This window comes from Cyprinus carpio, chromosome B5 (genome assembly GCF_018340385.1).
Source record: "Cyprinus carpio isolate SPL01 chromosome B5, ASM1834038v1, whole genome shotgun sequence".
Lineage (NCBI taxonomy): Eukaryota > Metazoa > Chordata > Actinopteri > Cypriniformes > Cyprinidae > Cyprinus > Cyprinus carpio.
Genome location: NC_056601.1, coordinates 4078861 through 4104351, shown reverse-complemented (window position 1 = coordinate 4104351; position 25491 = coordinate 4078861). Strand labels below are relative to the sequence as shown.

Sequence of the window (25491 nt, the reverse complement as noted above, 5' to 3'; positions counted from 1 at the left end):
GGTTTTTTGTTTTCAGTTTATTGAGCTGAATTGTTTTAAAGTGATTTAATGTGTTCAATATGCATCACAATAATTTACCTGCTGATGGATAAACATCCATTGATTCACACAGGTTAGTAAGGTCTCTGAATTTCAGCAAAACACGCAGACACTCTCTCTCTCTCTCTTTCAGTCATTCGTCCTTTCTCTCTCACTCGCGTATTACATTTCTTCGTGAAACATAAAGTGAATTTCAAGATTGGCAGGAAACTGTTGATGTCACAGTGATAGTTTCCCATGAGATTTTTGTGCTCTTGTCAGTACAGCAAAATCTGACCACCATAAAAGAACAGTGTCATAAGCACAGCATGACATGGCACTAAAAATCTACAACCCAAAACAGAAATACATTCGTAATGCCTTATAATCGTGAAAGGTCGATGGGAAAAATACATTCCGATAAATATTGGCAGACCTTCATATCCTTGTTAGGTCAATAATTTGACAGTAGTCTTACATATACAACATTCAATATTCACTCAGGATTCAATCCTAAAAAAGCAAAGGCAGATTTCCCTTCTACAAAACATTCAGTTCCTTCATAGTTTTGTTCCAGCATCCAATCACAGTGTGTGGTTCCAGTGGTTTACAGTGGTCTGACTCTCATCAAACACGAACTCAAAGGTGTGTAATAAACACATTCATTGGTATAATAGTTTTTTTGTGACACTCTTCAGTGATTGTACATGTCATAAATATTTAACATTCATAATATCTTTTTGACACCTATGAAAACATTATTTCAGAATTCACAAGTAGGCAATGTGACATCAGTGAGCTGTTATATTCAGGGAATTATTTCAAAATAACATCCCAGGGAGTGCAACAACAAAAAATCACTCTGTTCTTTTTCCAAGTTAAACAAATGATTAAGCATTAATGTGAATTTTATAAATAATGTCTGTTATAAAAATTTGTGCTCTGGTAAACAAATTCCTATTCTGTACACGTTCTAGCTTTGGTGACATATGTTTTTACATGAGATTCATGCTGTTAGCTTTTTTCGGATTTCATTCAGTTTTAGAACAAATTTTAGTAGTAGTAGTAAATTAAGGTCGGTGAAGAGAATTTCATGCTTTTCAACAAATTACACACCTTCCTCTTAAATATGAATTTCAAAGTGGCTGCGGTTTTGTAAAAACATACACTACCGTTCAAAAGTTTGGGGTTGGTAAGTTTTTTTTTTTTTTAAAGAATTTAATACTTTTTTTTCAGCAAGGATATATTAAATTGCTCAAAGGTAACGGTAAAGACATTTATACCGTTTAAAAAGATAGATAGAAACAAATGCTGTTCTTTTAAATCATCATGTTCTCTTCATCAAAGAATCCTGAAAGTCCTGATTATGCCACACATTTCCAAATATATTCAAATAGAAAACAGTTACTTTAAATTGTAATAAAAAGATTTTATAACATTTGTGTTTTTTTGCAGGCTTGGTGAGCAGAAGCGTTTTCTTTCAAAAACATTAAAAATCTTACCAAACCCAAATTTTTGAAAAATTACATCTAGAACCTTTATAATACACATGAACTCACATCCTTCTGATAGTTTTGCACTTTTTTAGTACATACTATCAATTTGTTTAAAAAAAACAAACACTATTCACATTTGAGGTATGGCTGTGTATAATTTATGTTGTAGATCAAATTAACATATTTTAACTTTACTTATAAACCAAAACACGCTACTCTAAAAATGAATAGGAAATGCTAATTCTCTTCCCGGTAAAAGAACTACAAAACAAAGCTTTATTCTTGAATCATTGTGTTGGAGGTCTTTTATTCTGGAATAATTTCCTGAATTATCTGCCATTTTATTTCTGGTGGTTTCTTATCCAGCTCTGTACTTTCTCCTTTTATATCAGTGTGAAAAACCAACATGTACCTGAAATTGCAGGAGATGAAAACAAGTCAAGTTTTGAACCATGTAATAATTTAAATGGATTATCCACCGTCCCAGGGGCCTTAGGCTTTTGACTGACGGACATCCTTCCACTCCAGCTTGGTGTTTTGTAAAGCCTGTGTCTTCTTCTCGTCTACCTTCACGTAATCCACCCTGTACTCGTCTGCCAGCAGCGCTTTCTGAAAACATCAAAAAACACAATACCAACAAACAGTCAAAACACTAATCCACATGGCCACAATGCATCAATCCAGCAGGCAGATTTCTGCCATGTCATGTTTAGAGCTGAGGGCTTACAAAGCAACAGTAACTGGGACAGGAAATGATGAGTCACTGTTATCTCTGCCTGAGGATTCATTGTATAAAGAACGATTACTACAAGAGATAGCAGTACCCACAAAAACCCCACAAACACTCACCAGATGTTTGTCAGATGCATGTTAGAAATTTGGTTCTTAAACAGTTCATGCCTACCACTGACCTTCTGAACAGGTGAGGGGGAGGAAGAATTAAAGTCAAGGGACAAGTAATCCAGCTGAGAAGGCCTCATCCAGGGAACAGAATCACAAGCTGGGAACAAGAGCCGAGACTCCTGAACAAAGAAAAACACATACAAATATAACCAAAATACATATATAGTACTGACACATTTTATGTTTTATTATTGTTGTGTTGAGGTATGGCTCACTCAGTAGCGATCACATCAGATATAACAACAATTATATCAATAATATTATAATGTCTATACATACATTTATACATAAATGCATCTGTTTATTAATATATATTTGTGTTCGAAACTGTTCAGAATGTGTTTTTTTATTATTATTATTATTTTTAAAAGTCTCTTATGTTCACAAAAGCTGCATTTGTTAAATAACAAAAACAGTAAAACAGCATTGTGAATATTGGGAAATGTTACAAATTTTTATAAGAACTTTAAAAATGTAATTAATTCCTGTGATGGCAAAGCTGAACTTTCTTCAGTGTCGCATAAATCATTCAAATATGCTGATTTGGTGCTCATTTATTATTATTATTATTATCATTGTTGAAAACAATGCTGCTTAATATTTTTGTGGATTCGTCGATGAATAAAAAGTACAAAAGTACAGCATTTATTTAAAATAGAAATCTTTTGTAACATTATAAATATCTTTACTGTCACTTTTGATCAATTTAATACATCCTTGCTGAATAGAAGTGTTACTTTCAAAAAGGAGAAGCTTTTGAATTATAGTGTTTATAATTGGAATTTAATAAATTTTGTCTGCTAAATTTTTCTTTTTTTTTTTTTCTGAAACAATTTCCATTGTAATTTTGAGATTTACTGTTTTGTTTCTGCCTTTTTTTAAAAATCATTCTTATTTTATTTTCTCCCTCTGTTGCCCTCTTTGCTCTTTCTAATTTCAAGGAGAAACGGAGCGATAAATTATTAAGGACAGAAGATGGGTTAAAGAAAGTCACGTTACCGTTGGCGTGATGCTTCCTTCCTGTTCAGAGCCGTTTAAGCCCCATACCCGCCGCCTGTCCAAAGGAACAGACTGAAGTGATGTGCTAGAAACAAACAAACCGACACGAAACACAGCAACTTTCAATATACAAATATCTTGCAATTAACAAATAACATAACATCAGTGTGGCGTTTATAAACATCACAAACAAGTAAATGAGAAGACATTTGTGCAGGGAGGGCTGCAAAGGCAGGAAATAGAGATCAGGTGACCTGAGGAAGAGCAGTGTCAAAACAAACACAGTGTCTTTGTTGAAGATGTAGGACACAGACAGAAGTGGCTGAGAAGAAGAACAGAGTTTGGGGTCATTTTGGTGTGTAAATATGAGTTTGTCACAATTCTCACCTGGGTTCTGTCATGGTGCGTGTGAGGGGACCGTGGAAAGGACATTCGGAAATTGTGGACAGACCCCGCAGGTCTAAAGGAGGCGGTCGAGCTGTAAAAACAAACACAATGTAGAACAGTCAAACACTCCTTATCTTTTTCTCTCATGCACACCACACACTCAAACAAACACTTTCACTTTTAATGAGGCATTTCCTTTGTGTGAAGGTGCATGACCTGTAGGAACCCTGCGCCTCCACTCAAGACACAATGCTGTCTGTTCTGTGTATCATGCACTTCCTCTCTTGTGCTTTTGTCTTGGCAAATTCTCATTTGAAAAAGAATCTACATTTAAATGCCACAAAGAATCTCTTAAAGAAGTACGCCCCTGTTCAGAATTAAATGTGTCTTGGAATGCCTGAGAAGTGACGTACTGTAATCTGGTGACTGTTTTGTATTTATATCATATGAGAGAGTTTCGCAATACATCACATGAGCAAGATTGGTGTTTTGCCCCGATTATCTGCACGACTGCAAATGTGATAGTGATTTTATACAACAGTTCAGTAAACAAATACGTAAGCATTGTGTTATTTTAGACAAAATATTCTCAGTATTCTCTGTTTTTGCTCAATTTCACCAGTGGAAACCGTTTCAAATAAAGCCACAACAGAACTCTTTGACCTTTCTGAGCAAAAACATAGCAGTATTTCGTTGCTAAAGTAATCCACCTTCATAAATGAATCGAATGACCCAACGATTCTTTGTCTCTGAATGAATCAGTCGTTTGAACAATTCGGTTGAATGAGTCATAGGACTGAATAACCTCTATTACTGTGACTTGCTGCCACCTACTGGCTGAAATATCATTTCATATTTGGATTTTTTTTTAAAGCACATTACTGTCCATTTAAAAATTGCAATAGGCTATTTATGCAATTCTATTTCATGTCAGTCTTTGTATACCTAAATGTCCAGATGCCTTAAAGGTCTATGAGTAGCCTAATAAATTATATTTTGAATCAAAATATTTCTTTCTAAGGTTACCTTTTGTGATGTCTATTAATTTTTCAAATTTCGCAGCCCAGACCGACAGATTAATTTTAGGAGCGAGTCATTTTATTCAATCAACGAATAAGAATCAACTTATTCGTTCAAACATGCTGATTCATCCAGAAAAGAATAAATGAGCGAGTTATTTAGTTGTTTATTAAGAAGCTAATCGTTCAAAAACAATGATTAATTCAAGAACCACACTGCTGTGTTTTAATTGGACAAGCTCAGCGATTAAAGGTAAGGTCACATTTACATTTGTTCAGCGATTTTTTTTTTAAGGCAAATCACTAATAAAAAGTACATTCATTCAATAGCAAGAACCAGCACCAAAAATAAAAATAAAAGATATTATATTTTAAAATAAAAATACACAGTCGCTGTCAAACCATGTTAGAATTCGACATTTAATATTCTCTACAATCTCGAGGTAAGACTGCAATAATAAAACATTAGAAAAACAACTACGAAATGTGGATTCTGTGTGACACAGATCATGATCATGAGCTCTGCTGCATCTCATCTTCATTTTCAACATGCGTCACTCTTCTGTACCTCTCCCTCACATGAGATAATCTTTTCCATTTCTCTATTTTCGTTTTCAGATGTTTCTAGTTATTGAAATTGCTTTATGACAGCAGTTATAGCTAACATGGCACATCAGTATATCACATAGCTCCGTTGTGCAAAAAACCTTAAAAAAATTAAACAAAACAAAAACAAAGAATTCTGAAATAGCAAGGCTCCTAAAACTATGGCATCACATTCTGTCTTTGAGCTAGATATTAGTCATTGGTACAATTTATTTAACGTGGTAAAATGTGTTTGGAATAGATGCATCTTATTGGCTAAATGTGAATTACATTGTGCAAATGCTGTTGATGCTGGGACATAAAATTAATGTAAATCTTATTTCTTCTTTAAACATTTATATTTAAAGGCAGCAGGTCAGTCTCAATAAATAAATGCTAATGCTACAATCACAAAACTCTGGTTGTTATGTTTTGTAGTACTGGTAAACCTTGCATTTTAACCCAGAAACATTTACCCCGTGTTCTTGGTTTAAGGTTGCGGTCGACTGGAGGAGGCTCAAGGTCAGGATTGGAAGGCGTAGGCAGCTCTGTTTTGCCATTGGTGAGTAGGGAGATGGGCAGGGTGGAGGGGCTCATGGGTATGTATCCGTCTGAAGTCACATCAGAGCAGCTGATCGGTGGGGAGGCCATGGGCACATATGAATCCTCAGAGTGGTTTTCAGTTACTGTGGTATTCAGAAATATTGGCTAGAAATAGAGATACAGAGAGAAACACACTGACACATCTGGTTTCTGGCAGTGAATATTCAAATTGATGTGTATTTGCAGTGTCTGTTTAACTTTCTCCAGGCTCATTTGACTATTTTATATTTGAATATTTCTTTACCAGGTTGAGGCTTAGACGTTTGTTCCAGTTTCTTCCAGCATTGTCAAACTCTCCTGAAAACATGAAAGTACAATATTAAAATATATAACAAATGTTGTTGAAATGTTATAATGAGAAAAGGGGGTCATTGATAACATCTCCCTGCATTACCTTTGCTGTACGAAATCCAATAGTTGTTTCTAACTAATTTCGGGGTGATTCAAAAAATAGTGCCTTTTTGCTCTAGCATGGCACACTTTCTCTCAAAATATGTGCATTTCATTGCTTTTTTGCTTATGACAACCATTATCCTAATCACCAGTAAAACTGCCACAAAGGCATTATTCATATCGTCCTCTGAACCAGGTAACAGCTATTTGTTAAATGTATGACATTATTTAATGCCTCGTACTGATTTGAAGGTAAGAATTATGGCCAATGACAGAAGAAAATGCAAACATATTTTCTGCTATATCTCTGGGACTTCTACTGCAACAAATGGCAAAAAATGACTGATTTTGTGAATTTGTCTTTATGTATATTTCTTGACATTAAATGGAGCAATTGAAAATTTTACCACTCATTTAAATACTACTTTTTGTAAAGACAGAAACCAAAAAAAAAAAAAAAAAAAACCTTTTTATGGATATTTTTGCAGTCAGCATAATCAAATTAAATAATAGGTATTTTCTTGCAAATCAGCAGAAATATATATATATATATATATATATTATATATATATATATATATATATATATATATTTATTTTTTTTTTTTTTTTTTTTTTTTTTTTGCGCATTCTCACCTCTCTTAAAGTGGTCTATTCCTGAAAGTGACGTCCTGCGAGGAAGGAGAGCAGGTTGCGGCTGATTACAGCCAGTATCCTCATTACCATGATGATCGGACAGGTGTGTAGGTTTGGGTGGGAGGGGAGGAGGTGTCTGTGGGTCTGATGTACCGTAGAAGGGCCGGTCGAATCTGAAAATATCCGGTGGCCGGCGTAGAGAGATGGGAGACGAGAGGCAGGACGAAAGGGAGGAGGAGAGAGAGTGCGGGCCGTAAGGAGTGCTGAATGGGGGCTCGGACACCCCACCCAAAAGGAAAGGGGAGGGGGAGGAGTCAATGCGTGGGGTGGGGCTAAACACATCCTCTGTGTACTCAGACGAGCTCTGCTCAAAGGATCGTTCAGAGTTAGAGATGCTGTCACACCTAGGGAAGGACAAACACACAGAGATAAGCATGTATCCATGGAAACAATAACCAAATAATGTTACTAAATGTACTGTTATATAAAATACTGTTATATAAAAGTTCTATGGATAGAAGCATATGGAAAACGTGTGGTGTGTTGTCATAATGAAACTATTTTTTTTTCACAGGCTTACTCTGCTGAATGAGTGCTGAATGATTTAGAACTAATATATAAATTTAAAATTTGCTTTCATATGAACTGCCTTAGAAAGACAAAATCTAAATAAACAAGTGTAATGCCACATATTAAGTATGTTAAAAATTAAACATTTGCTTAAGTCTCTGTGACACAAGTCAACATGAAATGAAATAATACTTATATTCAGAAAGGATGAATTGAACAGAGGTGAGAGTAAAGATATTTATAATCTTAAAAATATTTCTATTTCAAATACAAGATGTTCTTTCTATTCATCAAAGAATCATAAAAAAGAAAAAAACAAAAGAAAATTGTTTTCTCAAAAATATTAAGTAGCACAACTGTTTCCAACTGTGATAATATTTAAGAAATGATTCTTCAGCACCAAATCATCAGCATATTATAATGATCTCTGAAGGATCATGTGACATTGAAGACTGCAGTAATGGCTGCTGAAAACACAACTTTGCCAACACAAGAATGAATGACATTTTAAAATATATTAAAATATAAAACATAAAAAACCTGTAATAATATTTCACAATATTACTATTTTTACTGTATTAGAAAAAATGAATGCAACCCAGGTGAGAATTAGAGCTTTCAAAAATACTGAAAAATCATATCAACCCCAAACTTTGTGAACTGTAATATACCTGCATAGTTGTGTCATTCATAAGCTATAACCCCTTCATAATGATGCCTCAGTATTCAAAACAAAACTGCATTACAAAAATCATTGTGCATTTGTATAAAACCATTAAGTCCCTACTTTGCATGCAGGTAGCTGAAGATTTATTTGAATCTAATCACCGTGTGTTATGCTGCAGTGACCAGAGGCGAAAAGCGTGAGAGATTTTCTATTCTCATTTATTCTCTCAGTCACCTTTATTAAATCAGATTAAAGGAAAAGCCGATAGTCTGGTGCTACGTGAAATGAATCTCATTTCCGTATTGAGATTAACATATAAATATTATTTTTGCAACGTATGATCATAAGAAGCGGGGTGGGCCTTGCCTGATGATGCTCTTCGTGCCGGTTTCACACTGAGAGAGAAAGAGGTAATCAAGTGGAGGACTGATCTCTGATTCGCTGGGCCTGTCTAGGACATCGTGGTTTTCGACGGTAACTGTGTCCTGATTGGCCACGAGAGAAACATGAGGAGAGAGTGCTGGAGAGGGCTGCTGGGAAGAGGGAGTGCGATTAAGACTGTCCATTGATTCTGTCAAAAAGAAAAAGAAAGAGATTTGGTTTATACATTATCAATACGTTTCATCTTACATGTCGATAAAAGAAGTGCAATAACCATACTTTGCAAATTCCATTTCTGAAGTACCTTTGCTTCTATTCCAGAAGGTGGCAGACCAAACCACCCCCTTCCAGCCCCCCACACACCACAACCCACACACACACACACATCTCTTTCTCTTCCTGTTTAGACTCAAACAGTGCGTTAGTAGTGGGCAGACATTTCTAAACCGCTCAGTCCCACAGATGAACACGTGAGGTTCATTCCTGCCACACTCGCTAGAAGCACATGATGTGTTCACGGTTGATTTTTGGGGTGTAATCATTTCTTTTTTTAATGGTAAGCAAAAATATTTTTGGAAGGTGGAACTGAGTTGAAATAATGCAGAAAAAGGTCACTATGGAAAGTTTTGTGCCGTTTCCGTGGTCAAATCTATATTTGCTTGTGAGAAAGAAATTTGAGTGACAGTCTCTCATTTTGGGAGTAATTGTTGAGCAGGTTAATTAAATAGGCAATTTTAGATAATCCAAGTAGTTTTCATTGTGCATAAACAGCGGTGTCCAGTGGTGATACAGTGTTTGGACGTCTGATCACACTCAACCTGTTGGTGCTTGAAAGACAGTGTGAGTAAAACAGAGGTAATGTTGTGGAAAAACAGTTGTAGATATCCGGCTTTTGATCACGTTGCAGCTAGCATGCTAATCTGAGGGGGGTTGTGTGGGCTCACGTAAACATTTCTTCTTTGGCAGAGCCTACTATTGGGTATCCAACACTTGAACAACTGATAATGACTCACAACATTTCTGGCAAAAGAGAATTCTGAGAGGCACCGAGCGTGTGGTTGTATTAATTTCTGTGATCCTATATTTACTGTAAACATCTATAGGATTTGACTTAAATGTGTAAGCCTATAACGATTTTGCGCAGTATTTGTTTTGTAGGTTTAAGATTTTTTGAACCATTTCTTTTATAAGGCTGCAGTGAGACGCCTTTAATTATTATGTAGAGCTGTTTTTACACCCCAAGTCCGAGGTTGCCATGGTAAAGAGAATTCAGGAGAACAGAGAAGTAGACAGCAGTTGGCATGGTAATGTGGTCAAAGGGACAGTAGAGATAAAATAAGGAGTAGTCATGGTGATAGGGGTCAGAGAACAGTACAAATAGAGTAAATGGTTGTTATGGTGACAGGTCAGTGACAGCAGAGATACAGTGAGTGGTGGTCATGGTGGCGGGTCAGTGAGAGTAGGGTTACAGTGAGCAGTTGTCATGGTGACAGGTCAGTAAGAGCGGCGATACAGTGAGTGGTTGTTATGGTGACAGGTCAGTGACAGCAGAGGTACAGTAAGTGGTTGTCATGGTGATGGGTCAGTGACAGTAGAAATACAGTAAGCAGTTATCATTGACAGTCAGAGCGAGGGACACATTGAGACGTTGTAATTTTGAGAGGGAAAGTACATGTACGGTGGTTGTCACGATGACAGGTCAGAGTGACAGAAGAGAAATAACAGTGATGTTTAACCTGTGGCCCTGGCAGAAATCAGTGTTTAAGTACACAAAAGTTCACAGAAGCCTCGGTGCAGCCGGACCCCGCACTGTTTTTAACCAGCATGTGTTCTGAACGTCTCGACACATGGCTTGAAGCAGGATCTGAAACTGCGGCTCTCCAGGTGTGACTACAATCTCTGCTGTGTTCTTCTCTCACCCTGCTGTCCGTCTGTCTCACTACAGAAGAGTCTTTCTGTAAATAAAGAGCTGAGATCCAGTCCTGCTGGGGTCTGTAATGAGGTGAGCTGCTAAGCAGCGACCAAGACTTTCAGTCTCCAAAGCTACACTCGCTATTTCAATAATACATCTAATAGTCATCTCTGGCCTCCAAGACTTAAACAACAGGAAGAAAAATGGTAAATTAAGCCTTTTACACCCGTCCATGTGTGTGGGGAAAAGGGCATAGATGTGCCTGTTGTTCTGTATATACTAGCTTTATCTTTCACAGTCGTTTAGAGGCGTGTGCAACCCTCCAGCGTGTTGTGTATTAAACAGTAACCATGCGCGTGTCTGAAACCCTCCTGGCTGCTGTATCACTCATCTTTCTGTTATCTTTCCAAGTAATGTGTTACTTGTGGTTTCTCTTACTCTCTGTGTTGGTATATCACAGTAGCCACTCTAACTGCTAAAATTTTTCCATGTGTCTAACACTAATTATTGTTCCGTCTTTAACAGAAACACGTTTTCTTGCTATGATAGTGCTGTGGACACAGATCGTGACACTGGCTGTTTGCTGTTAGTTAAATATATGGGACGCTACGTACTTAAGAGCATCTGTTATGACAGACGTGTGTGTGTCTGAACGCTCCTCTGTGACGCAGCTGTTGCTCTGCAGACTATTCAGAAGAGAGATGGAGGAATGGAACAGAATATTAAAATAAGACCTCGCCTAGATTACAGCGTCATGGATTCTGTCTGCATCTCTCAGTCTCTGCATCTCTCTCTGGAGAAATGTCCTGTGGTTAATTATTTCCCAGGCTAGGTTTGTTCATTTTAAAACTGAATCTTTAGGTTAATGCAGGGATCTGATGTGGTGAAAGGGCTGATCGTAGGCTGTATTTTACATACAAGGGTTTTTCCTGTTTTAGCTCATCAGTAGCACTTTCCTTTCTCATAAACCCACATGCATATACGGTTTGTATTTATTAACGACATGTTTACTGCAAAGAAAGGTTAAATAATTTAGTTTTAAGAATTTTATTTTAAGATGCTTTTGTTTTTAGTTAGACTTTTAGTTGTTATTCCAGTTTTTCCTATCGCCTGCCACTTGCTGGGGTACAAAAATTCTTACTTTTTTTCTGTTAATTATTTCTAAAATTCACATATAAAAATGTTTATGATCAGAAATATATATATTTTAAAAAAATTAATACTTTTATCGAGCACAAATGCATTCAATTAATCAAAAGTGACAGTGAAGACTTTATTATTTTTATTTTACAATTGTTTATTTCTATTCTTTTGAACTTAAAAGGATTAAAGGATCCTAAAAGTGTATCATGGTTTCTACAGAAATATTAAGCAATATATAGTATATTAAACACCGATTGTAATAAGAAATGTTTTTGCAGCACCAAATCGGCATGTCAGAATAATTTCTAAAGGATCATGTGACATTAAAGACTACACTATATTTTAAAATAAAATAAAATAAAAAACCTGTTATTTTAAATTGTAATAACATTTCAAAAAAAAATTAAAATAAAAAAATATTAAAAAAATAAATGCTGCCTTGGTGAGCAGAAGTTATTTAATTTAATAAGAAAATTAGTATTTTTTTAATTTATTTATTTTTTATAATTGACTGCATTCATTCTCACATTCTCACATGTAAAATTGAAATCATTCCAAACCAAGCCCTTGTGCTAATGTTAATGTGTAGTGTTTTGCATTGAAAAGGGGAAAAATTAAGCCGAAGTGTCTGGAGTCAGCTGTGAACTGAAGAATGAAGTCATGGACTGCTCATTCTTCAGAGAAAGCGTAAAGTAGTTTTCAATAGTATGTTGATAATGTAAAGTGAAAGCAAAATGACTGCAGGACTGCAACCCAACATTTCGGAAACTATTAGAGATTTATCAGAGGCTAAAATTTATCAGCTGCTGAGTATGTCATACTAAGTGCTCTAATAAAACCTCCTCACCTGCATGTCTGTTCAGTCCTCCAAACGTGCAAATCTGTCCAATGTTCTGTACCCAGATGTTCATCTCTTCTGCCGTTTTGGCCAGCAGGTAAAAGATACGCGTGGCGGTTTTGACCACAAACAGGTGCTGATTCTGATACTGGCGTTTAGTGGGCCGCACCTCTGCCTCGATGGTGACCTCGCACTCCTGCAGGTCGATGGTTCTGATTGGTTTTCGGGAACTCTTGCTACGGTAATATTCCAAAACGTCAGGATTCCCGCTCATCCGACCCCTCCGCAAAACAAACCATCGCTTTCGCCATGACTGAGAGAGAAAGGGACAGAGAGCGAGACACAGAGAGAGGAACAGAATTAGATTAACATTGTTCTGCTGGATGGACTCACACAGGTTAGCAATCAAGTCAAAAAGTCTCCTTTGAGAGTTAGATCTTTAGGTCTTGTTTTCAGACAGCAAGCATTCACTCTTCACATGAAACATTTGCCATATTTTGGTCTTGATTGGTATTATTTTGAACAATTCACCTGTACACATTATTCCAGATAAAATGAATATTTGTCTTTATAAACTTGAATAATTCAAAGTTAGTTTTGTTAACTGAAACACGTTTTAGTGAAGCCCCCCTGTATTTTAATAGGCATGGCACTCCTGGAAGTACTGTAAGTGTACTATAAGTCACTTTGGATAAAAAACAAAAATGTCGACTGTAAGACCAAAGTAAATGCAGAAGTCTTTTCTGGCCTCTTCTTGTTTAATCTGGCTCTCAGGACTCATGTCAGCATTTAGTCTGGATCTCAGAGAAGAGGAAGAGAGTTTGTCTTATGATGCTATAAACGGATAGAAATCCTGCAGCTCTGCAGCTTTCTTTCCCAACATGCATTTGTTTGGATCATATTAGGCATCTGGAAAAAAAAACAACAACCTCAAGGGAGGAAGTCAGGGTTTTCCTGATGATACAAGTGCAAGACTGTGGTCTTTTTAAAATATTGCTGCAAGAAAGAAACTTTTTTTTAGAATGAATTGAACACAAATAGAGAAATGCTCAGAAAACTGGTTTTGTTTCTCAAGAGATCTTAATGACACTCCTCTTCTTGTGAGTTAATTAGATTAAATTCTTAGATGCCTGTGTGAGACGTCTTTACCGTCAGGTGTTGTGTAACAGCTGATTGCTGTGATGAAATCTTGGTTACACAAAGAAAACAGCACCTAAGTGAACAAAGATGCTTTAGCTTGAAACAACAGAAGTGAATGATGTCAGACAGAAGCAAAACAGAACGCACAAGTTGCTGATGGTTCCAGAAAATTCAGGATCAGAGCTGTTACGTTGAAAGGCCACACAAAACTGCTGAACTTTCTCTTTTTTGACTGAAATAACATTCTCAAGAATGGGAATAAGGATCCAGTCCGGTTGGACTATAAGCTAGTGGCAATGACAGATGGTGTTTGTTTGGTTTTGGTTTTAGGTGGGTTTTTGGTACCGCATCTGATGGTCATTTTGGCTTTCTAACTTCACCTTACTGACATAAATCAATTCCTAAATTGTGTTCAGACTGAGTATGTCACCATTTAAAATGTATATAACATGTTTGCCATTGGCATTAAACTGAAAACTCTCTAGATAATCTCTCTCTCTCTCTCTATATATATATATAAACTGTATATGTTGAACTACAAATAATAGTTTTAATTTAGTTGTTAAAAAGTTTTTTGTTTTTTCTTATCTTGGCTAGGACTGGTGCCCCGTCAAAAAATTGAATGGTGCCCCTACTTTATTTGGATTATTGTATTATCTTCCCTAATAAGAAAAAGGAGAGAGAAACTATGAGTAAACTGGGGGCTTCAAAGGAACTGCCGCTTTCCCTTTATTCCCTGTCATTCTCTTTCCTGAGAAAAATATTTCTGCAGTAGTTTCTGTTCCATCACTGAAAATGGAAAGTCACACGCACAGGAGAATTCTCTGAAAGACAGACTTCCAGATTTCACCTGAAGCAGGTACTGCTTACACTTAACAGAAACACACACACACACACACACACACACACACACACACACACACACTTAAAATGACACATAATACACTGTATAATAATCAGACATAATGACTTAATAACCTAAAGTATATGCATTTACCTCTTAAGGTAATATTAATGTAATCACCTCATGATGTCATAATAACCTAAAATCTTTTTTAATGGAATAACAGCTTAATACATCTAATAACCATGTTTTTGGAACTGATTACAGTGCAGAAACTGGATTTCTAGTTACTGCTAAAGCCAGGAGATTTATAACGATTGACTTGGTGTGTAAGTGTTGATTATTTACTTCTTATAATCGAATGAGCACCCTTTTTCTGCTCTGAGAGATTACTCGGTGTGTGTTTCTTGGGAAGTAAGTTAGTAAGTCATCTCTGACTGCAAACCACACCCCGGCCAGTTTAGACAGAAGTTTATCTGTAATTTTGTTCTCGCATGTACACTAGCCTTGCCACGGTCACACTCGGTAACTAAGGGAGGACACCGGTGTGAAACTTTATATTGGGTAAATAAGGGAAATTATATAAATGAAACTTACTTATACAAACGGCACAGATGTATCAGTCTAGATCCATTCTAAGACCATTTCAGCAATGGCTGAACGCTTGTAATGATCACCGTTTACGTTTATTGCAATTCCATCTAATGCTCTTTGAGTTTCATTTTCACATTTAGTCAAAATAAACTGAGCTGTTTTCATTATTGCGCAATGAAATTGGCTTCTCGGTTGGTTTGAACACTGACACGACATGGTGTGGAAAATATGACATTGGGGCGAGACTGATTTGTAATTATATTTTCTTTTGTAATCATATTTAATTTGTAATAATTATCCATTTACATATTTACTAACATTATCAAATAGCCAGCCTTAGTGACATCAGTGGAAAAGCACATTTGTTTCAGAGTAAGTTAGTATATTATGATCAGTGTTATTTTAGTATTATTTATATACTATTATAGTATTTATTAAAATGTTGAATTATCTTTTATTTTTATATTTTCAGTTTCTTTTTAACTTTTAAAATATTTTAAATCTGACACCTCAGGTTTTTAAGATGAATTAAAAAAAAATCCTTTATGTTTGACAGGTAAAAGTTATATGTTTGGAGCAATAATAATAATAAGGTAATTTGGATATTATGCTCATGCTTTCAGCTAAATATGTCCATTTTACAACATTTCAATAAATTCTGAACCTTTTCATATATACTGTAAGTATTATCACATTGAAAATAGACTTTACAGTAAAGGGGGAGAAATGGCCACAAACACTTCCTTAAAAGTAATCACACCTCGTTAACACAAAAACAGTTTTTGCTTAAATGCTGCTTACAAGGCGAAAGTCTCCATGTTCTTGGTCTTTATGATAAGACATGCAAGAAAGCTTACATAGCCTAAAGTTGGTATATTTTGAAGCAATTAGCAATTTCTCAGTTATTTATTTATTTATTTATTTTTTAAAGAAAAAATAAGTTATTTTTTAAAAAAGAAGTTTTATCACTAGCACTGCTGTACTGTCAAAATCTCCATTTGAAACAAACTTGAATGTATATGGAAAGTTATAAAGCACAAACCACCAGGCACTCATTAACACAGTTATCTTTAACAATTCTTCCATCTTGAGTCACTAATGTTAGCGTGTGTGTGTGTGGATTTCACTGAAACACATACGTTACTCTTCCCGTGTCTAAAGTGTTTTTCTACAGAATTCGTCAGAGACCACACGTTGTTCTGAGCATGCTCAGAACAGCAGGGTCAGGCAGTGGCCTTGATTTACCTCTGTCGCAAACAAAAGACATTCTCTCTATTCTTTCTTGTGGAATGGTTATATTTTCTTCCCCTTATGCATGCATGTTTTAGTCAAAGAGAGGAACTAGAGCTACGTTTTCCCAGAACCCCTCACAGAAGGGAAGTCTGAAAATGGCCTAAACGTTTGTCTGCATTAAACAAACACTAACACTTTTATGTTTAGATGTGTGTGTTTTTAAGAGTTTGTCTACATGTGTTTGCATCATATATCTGTGGTTTGGTCTGTATGGTTGGTTTTAGATGAAGATAAGTGCATGTGAATCCAAACTAACATTTAACAATGTGTTTTGTTTTCTTCCTAATGTAAACAAAAAAGAGTAAAGAGTACTCGGTTTCCCTTTATTTTGCGCAAACAAGTAACGATAGTCTTGATGATGTTTTTGTATTTATAGGCCTATCCATCTTATTTTGCAGAATTTAAGTTTAAGCTATTATCTTTGGATGTTCGTGACTTTCGAATTCTTGGCCTTAAGTAAATAACTATAAGAATAACAGTGCAGTAAACTGTAAAAAAAAATGGGTTACAAACCATTGTGTTTATGATTATAATACATTAAAATAATATGATAACAAAAAGTAGTATGTAGTATAACAGACTGTTTTCTACAGCCTCACGCATTCAAGTTACAAATGGCCTCATCTGCTCTTACGTTAAAAGTAAGGAGGAAACAAAAGTAAATTCATCTGTAACTCTTTCTGCATATTACATGATTTTGTAGTAGCTGTCAACAAATGATTGTTTTAGTGAATCATGTATCATTCATTCAACCACTTTGTTCAAAGATGCAAATTCATTTAGGAAAGAAACAAGTGACTGCCTTTGTGAGCGAGTTACTGAATCATTTACTCAAATGATTAGTTCAAAAACGTTGATTCAGGAAGGAAGGAAACCACCTCACAGCCGGCTCTGCTTTGTGTTGCTATGAAACACAGCAATTCTTTTGTTTGTTTGAAACTATTTATGTTGTCGGAGCAAAAACAACTGGAAAAGTATACACTCGCAGTCATGCTGTGCATATATATATATATATATATATATGTGTGTGTGTGTAAAACAAAATATGTACTCTGTTAATATAGAGGAATTTTCCTTCATGATTTTTCACATGTGCTTTACCTGAATAACAAATTACTTGTTATTTCTGTTTTACTTAGACATATTTTATTTCAGGGTTAAAGAAAATGCTTTGTGTTTTTATACAGATCTTCTTCTTACCGTGTACCTCAAAATTATGTAGTATTATACAGTTGAAAATTTTAAGGCTTTTATTAAAATAAAAATAATGTTAGATTTAAAGGTGTTGTATGTAGGATTGACACCGAGTGGTTGAACTAGGTATTGCAGTCCAAATTCAAAATATTGGAAAGGGTTTTTTTCACTCAGCACCTCTTCCTCAGACTTGACGCACATGCAGGTTGCCAGATTTACAACACTTACAAGAAGAAGCGCACTTGACGATGAATGAAATGAAATACGCTGTGTTTTCCGCCAACTGGAAACCTAGGATGCCGAAATACAATTGGGTAAACTGGCAGTGGGCGGGTTTCACAAACCAAAACAAATATGACATTCTGGCCCGGAACGCACATTTTCAAAGGAGAATAACTGACTGTAGCATTGTTTTTCAGATAAACAAGTATGTTAACTTAGCATTTTTCTGCGAACATATTATGGTATTTTTATACTTTAGAGTTAAAAACTTACATACAGCATCTTTAAGCTCAATGATGATTAAAAATAGAGAAACACTTCAAGGAAATAGTGACCTGTCACAGCTCCTTTATATTTTTTTAACCTAAAATATTGAAAATCATTCAAAGAAAGAAAGAAAAGGATCACACTGGTAGCTTACACACACTACACTCCTTCCCATTTTACTATCAGATGAAGCCACAAAACCAGAGAAAGAGAGAAAGTTAGAGAGAAAGAGCGAGCGAGAGAAAGCATTTGCTTGCTCTTCATGCAGTTACTATGACACGCACATGAGCACAAACACAGACTACAGGCACTTTTTGTCAGTCACCGGGTTACACCTCCTAACTCAGGGGTCAGCAACCTACAGTGGCATGCAGTCGATCGGACTGCGGCTGCGCAGTGCGACGTGCCATTCACAATCACAACACGCACGGTCAAAAATAATGACTTTATTCAACAATTCCTTTGTCTACAGTCTCCTCTGTGTCTCTCCATATCACCGTATGCTGCGTATGCTCTTCTGTATCAGCAAAAGCAAAAGTATATCCAAATTACCTCCAAAACAAAACCAAATACACCAAACTCCTAATTTGCTTCTTATTAAGGCTGACACAGAAGAGCATACGCAGCATACTTGGCATACTATGGGACAGTCGCAAGCATCCCAGTTTTTATCCAAAATATCTTAAATTGTGTTCCGAAGACGAACAAAGCTTTTACGGGTTTGGAACGATATGGGGGTAAGTGATTAATGACAAAATTTTCATTTTGGGGTGGAGTCACCCTTTAAGTAGAAAATAATTGTACCCTCCCTGGCCACCCCTATAAAAACATCCTGGCTCCACCACTGAAGGTCACACACAAAATGGCACGATTTGTTATGTTATTTAATCAATATTTTTTTTTTTTGTAAAATATGGAGACAGTACAATAGAATGTTTAAGAATAAAAAAACAAAACTGCATGTTTAAAAAAAAGAAATATGTCAAAAATATGCAAAGTTCATGTTGTTGGTACTTTTGTTTATTTTATTAAGATTTATGTTATTTAATCAATATTTTTATAAGAAAGTTGTTGAAATATTTTTATTTGTTATTAAATTTGCCCTTTTAATAAATGAGTTATTAATGGCCAGTATATGTATGTAATTTGCCTTTAAGTGTAATAATAATAATAGTAATAATAGTATCCTTTTTTAATAATAAAATCACATACACATTAAAAATTATAAGCAGTATCGGTATCGGTAAAAATTGTAATCGGTATCGGTAAAAACGTATCGGTATCGTATCGCATAAAAAAAATGTGGTATCACCCATCCATACTAGGCACTTCAGATTAAAACCTCATTGGTCTAAATGACTGAGATGGCCAATCAAATCAAAGTAGGTGGGGTTTACTGTTGACAGAAGCAGAGCACGAAGCCTCAGTTCAACGTTAAAGAGAGCGAGGTAAGATGAAGCTGCAAATCATTTAATTAGGGATGGGTATCGTTAAGGTTTTAACGGAATTACTACTATTACCGATACTGGTTATCGATTCGGAACTTTATCGGTATTCTTATCGGTATTTTGATATATATATATATATATATATATATATATATATATATAAAATAAGCGTTGGCCCCCTTGCTGATTTCTTATTCTTTTGCATGTTTGTCACACTTTAATGTTTCAGATTATCAAACAAATTTCAATATTAGTCAAAGATAACAAAAGTAAACACAAAGCAGTTTTTAAATGAAGGTTTTTATTATTAAGGGAAAACAAAATCCAAAACTACATGGCCCTTTGTGTAGAAGTGTTGAGTTAAATTTCTCTAGCCAAACCCAGGCTTGATTACTGCCACACCTGTTCACAATTAAGAAATCTATTAAATAGGACCTGCCTGACAAAGTGAAGTAGACCAAAAGATCCTCAAAAGCTAGACATCATGCCAAGATCCAAAGAAATTCAGAAACAAATGAGAAAGAAAGTAATTGAGATCAATCAGTCTGGAAAAGGTTATAAAGCCATTTCTAAAGCTTTGGGACTCCAGCGAACGACAGTGAGAGCCATTATTATCAAATGGCAAAAACATGTAACAGTGGATAACCTTCCCAGGAGTGGCCGGGCAACCAAAATTACCCCAAGAGCACAGCGACGACTCATCCAAGAGGTCACAAAAGACCCCACAACAACATCCAAAGAACTGCAGGCCTCACTTGCCTCAGTTAAGGTCAGTTTTCATGACTCCACCATAAGAAAGAGACTGGGCAAAAATGGTCTGCATGGCAGAGTTCCAAGACGAAAACCGCTGCTGAGCAAAAAGAACATAAAGGCTTGTCTCAGTTTTGTCAGAAAACATTTTGATGATCCCCAAGACTTTTGGGAAAATACTCTGTGGACTGACGAGACAAAAGTTGAACTTTTTGGAAGGTATGTGTCCCACTATGTCTGGCGTAAAAGTAACACCGCGTTTCAGAAAAAGAACATCATACCAACAGTAAAATGTGGTGGTAGTGTGATGGTCTGGGGCTGTTTTGCTGCTTCAGGACCTGGAAGACTTGCTGTGATAAATGGAACCAGGAATTCTGCTGTTTACCAAAAAATCCTGGAGGAGAATGTCCAGCCATCTGTTTGTGACCTCAAGTTGAAGCGAACTTGGATTCTGCAGCAGGACAATGATCCAAAACACACCAGCAAGTCCACCTCTGAATGGCTGAAGAAAAACAAAATGAAGACTTTGGAGTGGCCTAGTCAAAGTCCTGACCTGAATCCTATTAAGATGCTGTGGCATGACCTTAAAAAGGCGGTTCATGCTCGAAAACCCTCCAATGTGGCTGAATTACACAATTCTGCATAGATGAGTGGACCAAAATTCCTCCACAGTGCTGTAACAGACTCATTGCAAGTTATAGCAAACACTTGATTGCAGTTGTTGCTGTTAAGGGCGGCCCAACCAATTATTAGGTTTAGGGGGCAAACACTTTTTCACACAGGGCCATGTAGTTTTGGATTTTGTTTTCCCTTAATAATAAAAACCTTTATTTAAAAACTGCATGTTGTGTTCACTTGTGTTATCTTTTACTATTTAAATTAGTTTGATGATCTGAAACATTAAGGTCTGACAAACATATATATACATCTGTGACAGCTGAATTAACATTGCTTTATATTCTAAATGTAAGATAAATATTAAATGAAATGAATATAAAACATCAATTTGTAAATGCACCAGTGTGCAGGCATTTTTAGTGTTTTGTACTGAACATAAGACAAAATACAGTAAGAACATGAACAAAGAAACGAAGTAAAACAAACTGACAAATACAATAAAACAAATATACAAATGAAATGAAAAACAGTGCTTTCATTTTTCCATGAATGTCTACTAACACTACTGTTCAGGTAAGTAATTACAGTAATAAAGTATTACAAGTAAATGTAATCAGATTAAGATTAAGAGTTGTGAGTGATTTTGTCTTTGCATTTTGTTGTTTGATTAACTGATGGCCCAAGCTACAGTATATTTAAATTTAAAGGAGTTCACGTCAACGAAATCAAAAGATAAGCGCTGCATTTTATTAATTATCAGCTCATTTCAAGATAAAAGCCCGCAATAGGAGAGCGCGCGTCATCAGCACTGGAAAATTAGTCACACTAGTTTCAATGAAGATGATTGTGTGTTGATCATCTGCGTCTTACTTTTAAGTTTCATTCGCGCGGCAGTTTGCGCGTCGGCTTGCTGAAGAGATGCTCAACTACTCGTCCGCGGCAATGCGTGTTGCATTAGCGCTGTCATATCTGACTATAATGCCATATAGCCTATAACACACTCTCGCACGTTTGTACACTGTACAAATCATTAATGCATTCTGTATAATACAGAATGCGTTAAAGGGGGTGGTTTGGCACAGTGGTTAACCAGAAAAATTAAAAATGGCACGTCATGCCGGGAAGGTTGCCGACCCCTGTCCTAATTAATAACAGTCAGGCCACTTTTGCCTGTGTGGTCTCTGATAGCACAGCTCATTTCTGAATGCAGGGTCACTCTCAACTGCCTGGCATCCTACACTTCCCATGTTTTGCAACACACCCAAATTTCACAAAAACAGAGCGAGAGAGAGAGGGGTGAGTGAGTGAGTGAGAGAGAGAGCATGTTTGTGGTGTCAGACTGACACTTTGAATACACATCTTACGACTGGTGGTCCTCCCAATTACTTTTCTCTACCAAATAACTGAGACCTCCACTTCCATGCAGAGGACTAAATCAACAGTGTCTCTGAATGTCTAATAAGGTTTTATTTAGAGTAGCACAGTATTCTTTTGTATATAATTCGACTTTTGAATAATATTGTGCACCTGCTTTTGGAAAGGATGTTTTACGATTGTGAATTATGTGTATTAACAAGGAAAATACGAACTCAATAATGTATTTAGCCAAACTAGTGACAAAGGAAGCTTAGAAGATTAGTAAATGGGTAGTTGACATGACATATCAGCAGTGCACTTAAGTTTGACATGCTATATTTCAGCTAAAACTTCGGTTTTGGGAGTGATTCTTATATACATAGTTCTTATTTCTTCCAATTAATTAAGAGACCACATGAAAAACACACATGACAAACTTCATATGTCATACCAAAGGACTAAGTAAATTACAAAAGAAGCAAAAAGGTGATTAAAAAGGATGAACAACTTAAAAGAAACGTTGATCAAACCCAGCACCTAAAATATATCTCCTTTGTTCATTTACATATTAACCTGAACAAGGTGTTATTGTTGTTAATTAAAAAAAAAAAAAAACTCAGTCAAATAATAAAAAAATTAATTACTTGAAAAAACAAAAACAAACAAAAAGAAAACCTGAACTTGTTTCAGCTAGTTGCCAAGCCAGCATTTCTCATTTTCATTTAGATTAACTTTATTTACTAAAACAACTAACACTGAAATCAAAATTAATTAAAATTATTAGGAGATTAAAAAAAAGAAGAAATCACAGTTAGGGCTTGTTCATACCATAAACAATAACTATAATGGTAACTATGTTAATGTTCACACCAACAAACAATTAAGTAGGGTGTAGTGAAAGTGCATTCTTCAGTTACTGTATATCATCAGCTTTACATGCTTAAGCTATTAAAGTCAGGACTGTCAAAGTTTTTATCCTTCATCAGGTGAAAAAATGTTCAGAAAGAGATTCCAACGATATTGTTCCCTTGTGTTGTTATTGTTATAGCTTTGGATAGGACATCCCTATTCTCACAGAACTAGAGTGATTATTCAAATCTTACAGTTATCGCCAGGTTAAAGTTGTAATCCGTAGTGTGTCTAGACGATAGAGGATTAAAAAAAATCAAAATCTACCCACCATGAATGAGCTTAAGGATTTAAAGATGACATAAACAGATAATAAACAGAATCTGGACAGTTGTCATCCGTTGGTGTGGGTGCTAATATGGTTATAGTTATCATTCTTGTTGTTAACAGGACTGTATACAGTATAGGGATTACCATGACATACCACTCATCCCTGTTTACAACAGATTATAGAACACCATTTAACACAGTAAAAAGAGAACACAGTTAGGCTGTTTCAGTTTTAAACTGTTCCAGTTTTACTTTAATAGTTCCTGTTTTAAACTGTTTCCTGTTTACATGTATAGCAAACATCACAAAAATACAAGTAGTATTTGCTCGGACACAGGTAAAACGTGCACTGTAGCTTCTGGTCTGACAGATGAAAGCACAGGGTGAAATGAGCGCTGAGCACAGTGAAACGCTTGCACAATTAAGCACAGTAAACATAAACCGTTTGCATGCTAATAGAAATGAGGAAGGAACAGCAAACACAGGAACGGCAAATGACAACAAAATATGCGCTCTGCATTTCTGCAATAGACAAATAACAAATAGACTGCAGTTACATGACAAAGCACAATGCTCTGTCCCTTACATACTAAAATAAACTGCAATATACAATTTGGTACAAGAAATCTAAAATTTGAGATGCATTCCATGACAGAGTCATACAGTACAGCACAGGTAAACTGCTTTGTCACAAAGCACAGTACTGAATTTGACACAGGCAAGAGGCAATGCAAAGCAGCACAGCCACGTGCGAGAAGGCACACAAATGCTGCACAAACACAGCTGAGAATTAGCATGTGTAAAGCATCGCATAAAGTCCACAGGCAACAGAAATGAAAATGCAGCCAAGCAGAGCCTTGGGCACGGCACAGTTGAATAGTATAAAACACTGACAGAGACAGAAAGCAGCAGAGAAAGCCCAAGTGTAAGCCATAGTTACAAGGTATAGGTCACCACTTAAGTATGTATTAAAATGCAACCGTGCAGCACAGAGAAACACAGCTGTGTTCTAAAAACACAGAGAACGTAGATCATTATACTGCAGTACCCGCTTCTAATGCTGAACACATCACACACACACACACACACACAGGACTTTTACTTACAAATCTCTTTAGCTTCTTCTCCGGTGGGGATTTTATGAGCCATCCTGTGCACACCACATCGTCTGTGCTCATAGCTGCTGCGTCTGTCTGTGTGTGTGTGTGTTGCTGATTGCAGACTGAGAGGAAGGCAGAGAGAATCCTGTGTTCAACCCCCAAACACGGAGAGGAGGAACTCACAGCATCGACCAGGGAGGAGGAACAAACAGTGGGTGGGAGGAGAGAGCGTGTGTGTTTTTGTATTTGTATGTGATCTTTGAGAGGACATGTATGTACAAGCAAACCGTCTGTGTGTGTGTGTGTGTGTGTGTGTGTGTGTTCTGGGTGGAGGATGAAAAAGATGTTCCTCCCACCAGTATCTTGTAACAAACCAACACATGACCTTGTGTGTATGTGTATGTGAGAAAACCCAAGGTCAGTTTGGAAAATGCTGTGAGGGGAATTTTGACCGGTTTACTAGGCCATCTGTTGTTGGAGCCTTGGAGAAAGAAAGAGGGAAGGAGGGAGATGGAATATGAAAAATGGTTAATTATTTCGAACTTTTTAACATTGATTTGTTACGCATGCCACCATTATCAGCCCTACAAATATTTTTCAGGTAAACCTCCAATATTTTTTCCTATCTGCACATTATGGGAAGAAGCAGGTTGTGCTGCATGAGGAAATGCAGTGGTGTCTGTCTGCCATCTAGTGACCAATATCTATATCAAAATACTTTTTTTGGCACAAAATATTTTATTAATATTACCACCTTTTATGCTCCTGCATATGCAGTAAACATAACTTCCAAAAGCACAAACATAAAATACATTTGAAAAATTAATAAAATTGTAATTATTATAAAAAGCAGGGGTTCTCAACCAGAGGGCCGGGGCCCACTAGGGTGTCTCAGTACACTTCTAAGGGCGCCTCAAGATATCATAAAATGGTAGAC

At 36.2% G+C, this 25491-nt stretch overlaps 1 protein-coding gene across 4 annotated transcripts; it reads right to left on the bottom strand.

Annotated features, from left to right (window-relative positions):
* LOC109075040 (GRB2-associated-binding protein 3-like) lies at window positions 1–24819 on the bottom strand. Of its 4 annotated transcripts, none has more exons than XM_042723706.1 (11): window positions 24561–24680; window positions 13699–13762; window positions 12559–12862; window positions 8642–8846; window positions 7039–7442; window positions 6255–6307; window positions 5884–6115; window positions 3804–3894; window positions 3417–3501; window positions 2426–2536; window positions 1–2123 (listed from the first exon to the last, which is right to left on the bottom strand). In XM_042723706.1, exons 3-11 carry the CDS (start codon window positions 12821–12823, stop codon window positions 2007–2009), a joined length of 1563 nt encoding a protein of 520 aa, XP_042579640.1. In that variant the 5' UTR covers window positions 12824–12862; window positions 13699–13762; window positions 24561–24680; the 3' UTR covers window positions 1–2006. The 4 variants fall into 4 exon arrangements, with proteins under 4 accessions (XP_042579640.1, XP_042579644.1, XP_042579641.1 ...); XM_042723710.1 differs by having other exon boundaries at window positions 12559–12785; XM_042723707.1 differs by lacking the exon at window positions 13699–13762 and having other exon boundaries at window positions 24561–24819.
* Between the last annotated feature and the right edge of the window lie 672 nt (window positions 24820–25491).

Excerpts from the sequence above, each read along its gene's own strand:
- LOC109075040 (XM_042723707.1), bottom strand. The coding sequence starts at position 24,632 with ATGAGCACAGACGATGTGGTGTGCACAGGATGGCTCATAAAATCCCCA. Across the intron at positions 6,116-6,254 it reads AACGTCTAAGCCTCAACCTG|CCAATATTTCTGAATACCAC; the intron begins GTAAAGAAATAT and ends CTCTATTTCTAG. Across the intron at positions 3,502-3,803 it reads CGCACCATGACAGAACCCAG|CACATCACTTCAGTCTGTTC; the intron begins GTGAGAATTGTG and ends GTTTGTTTCTAG.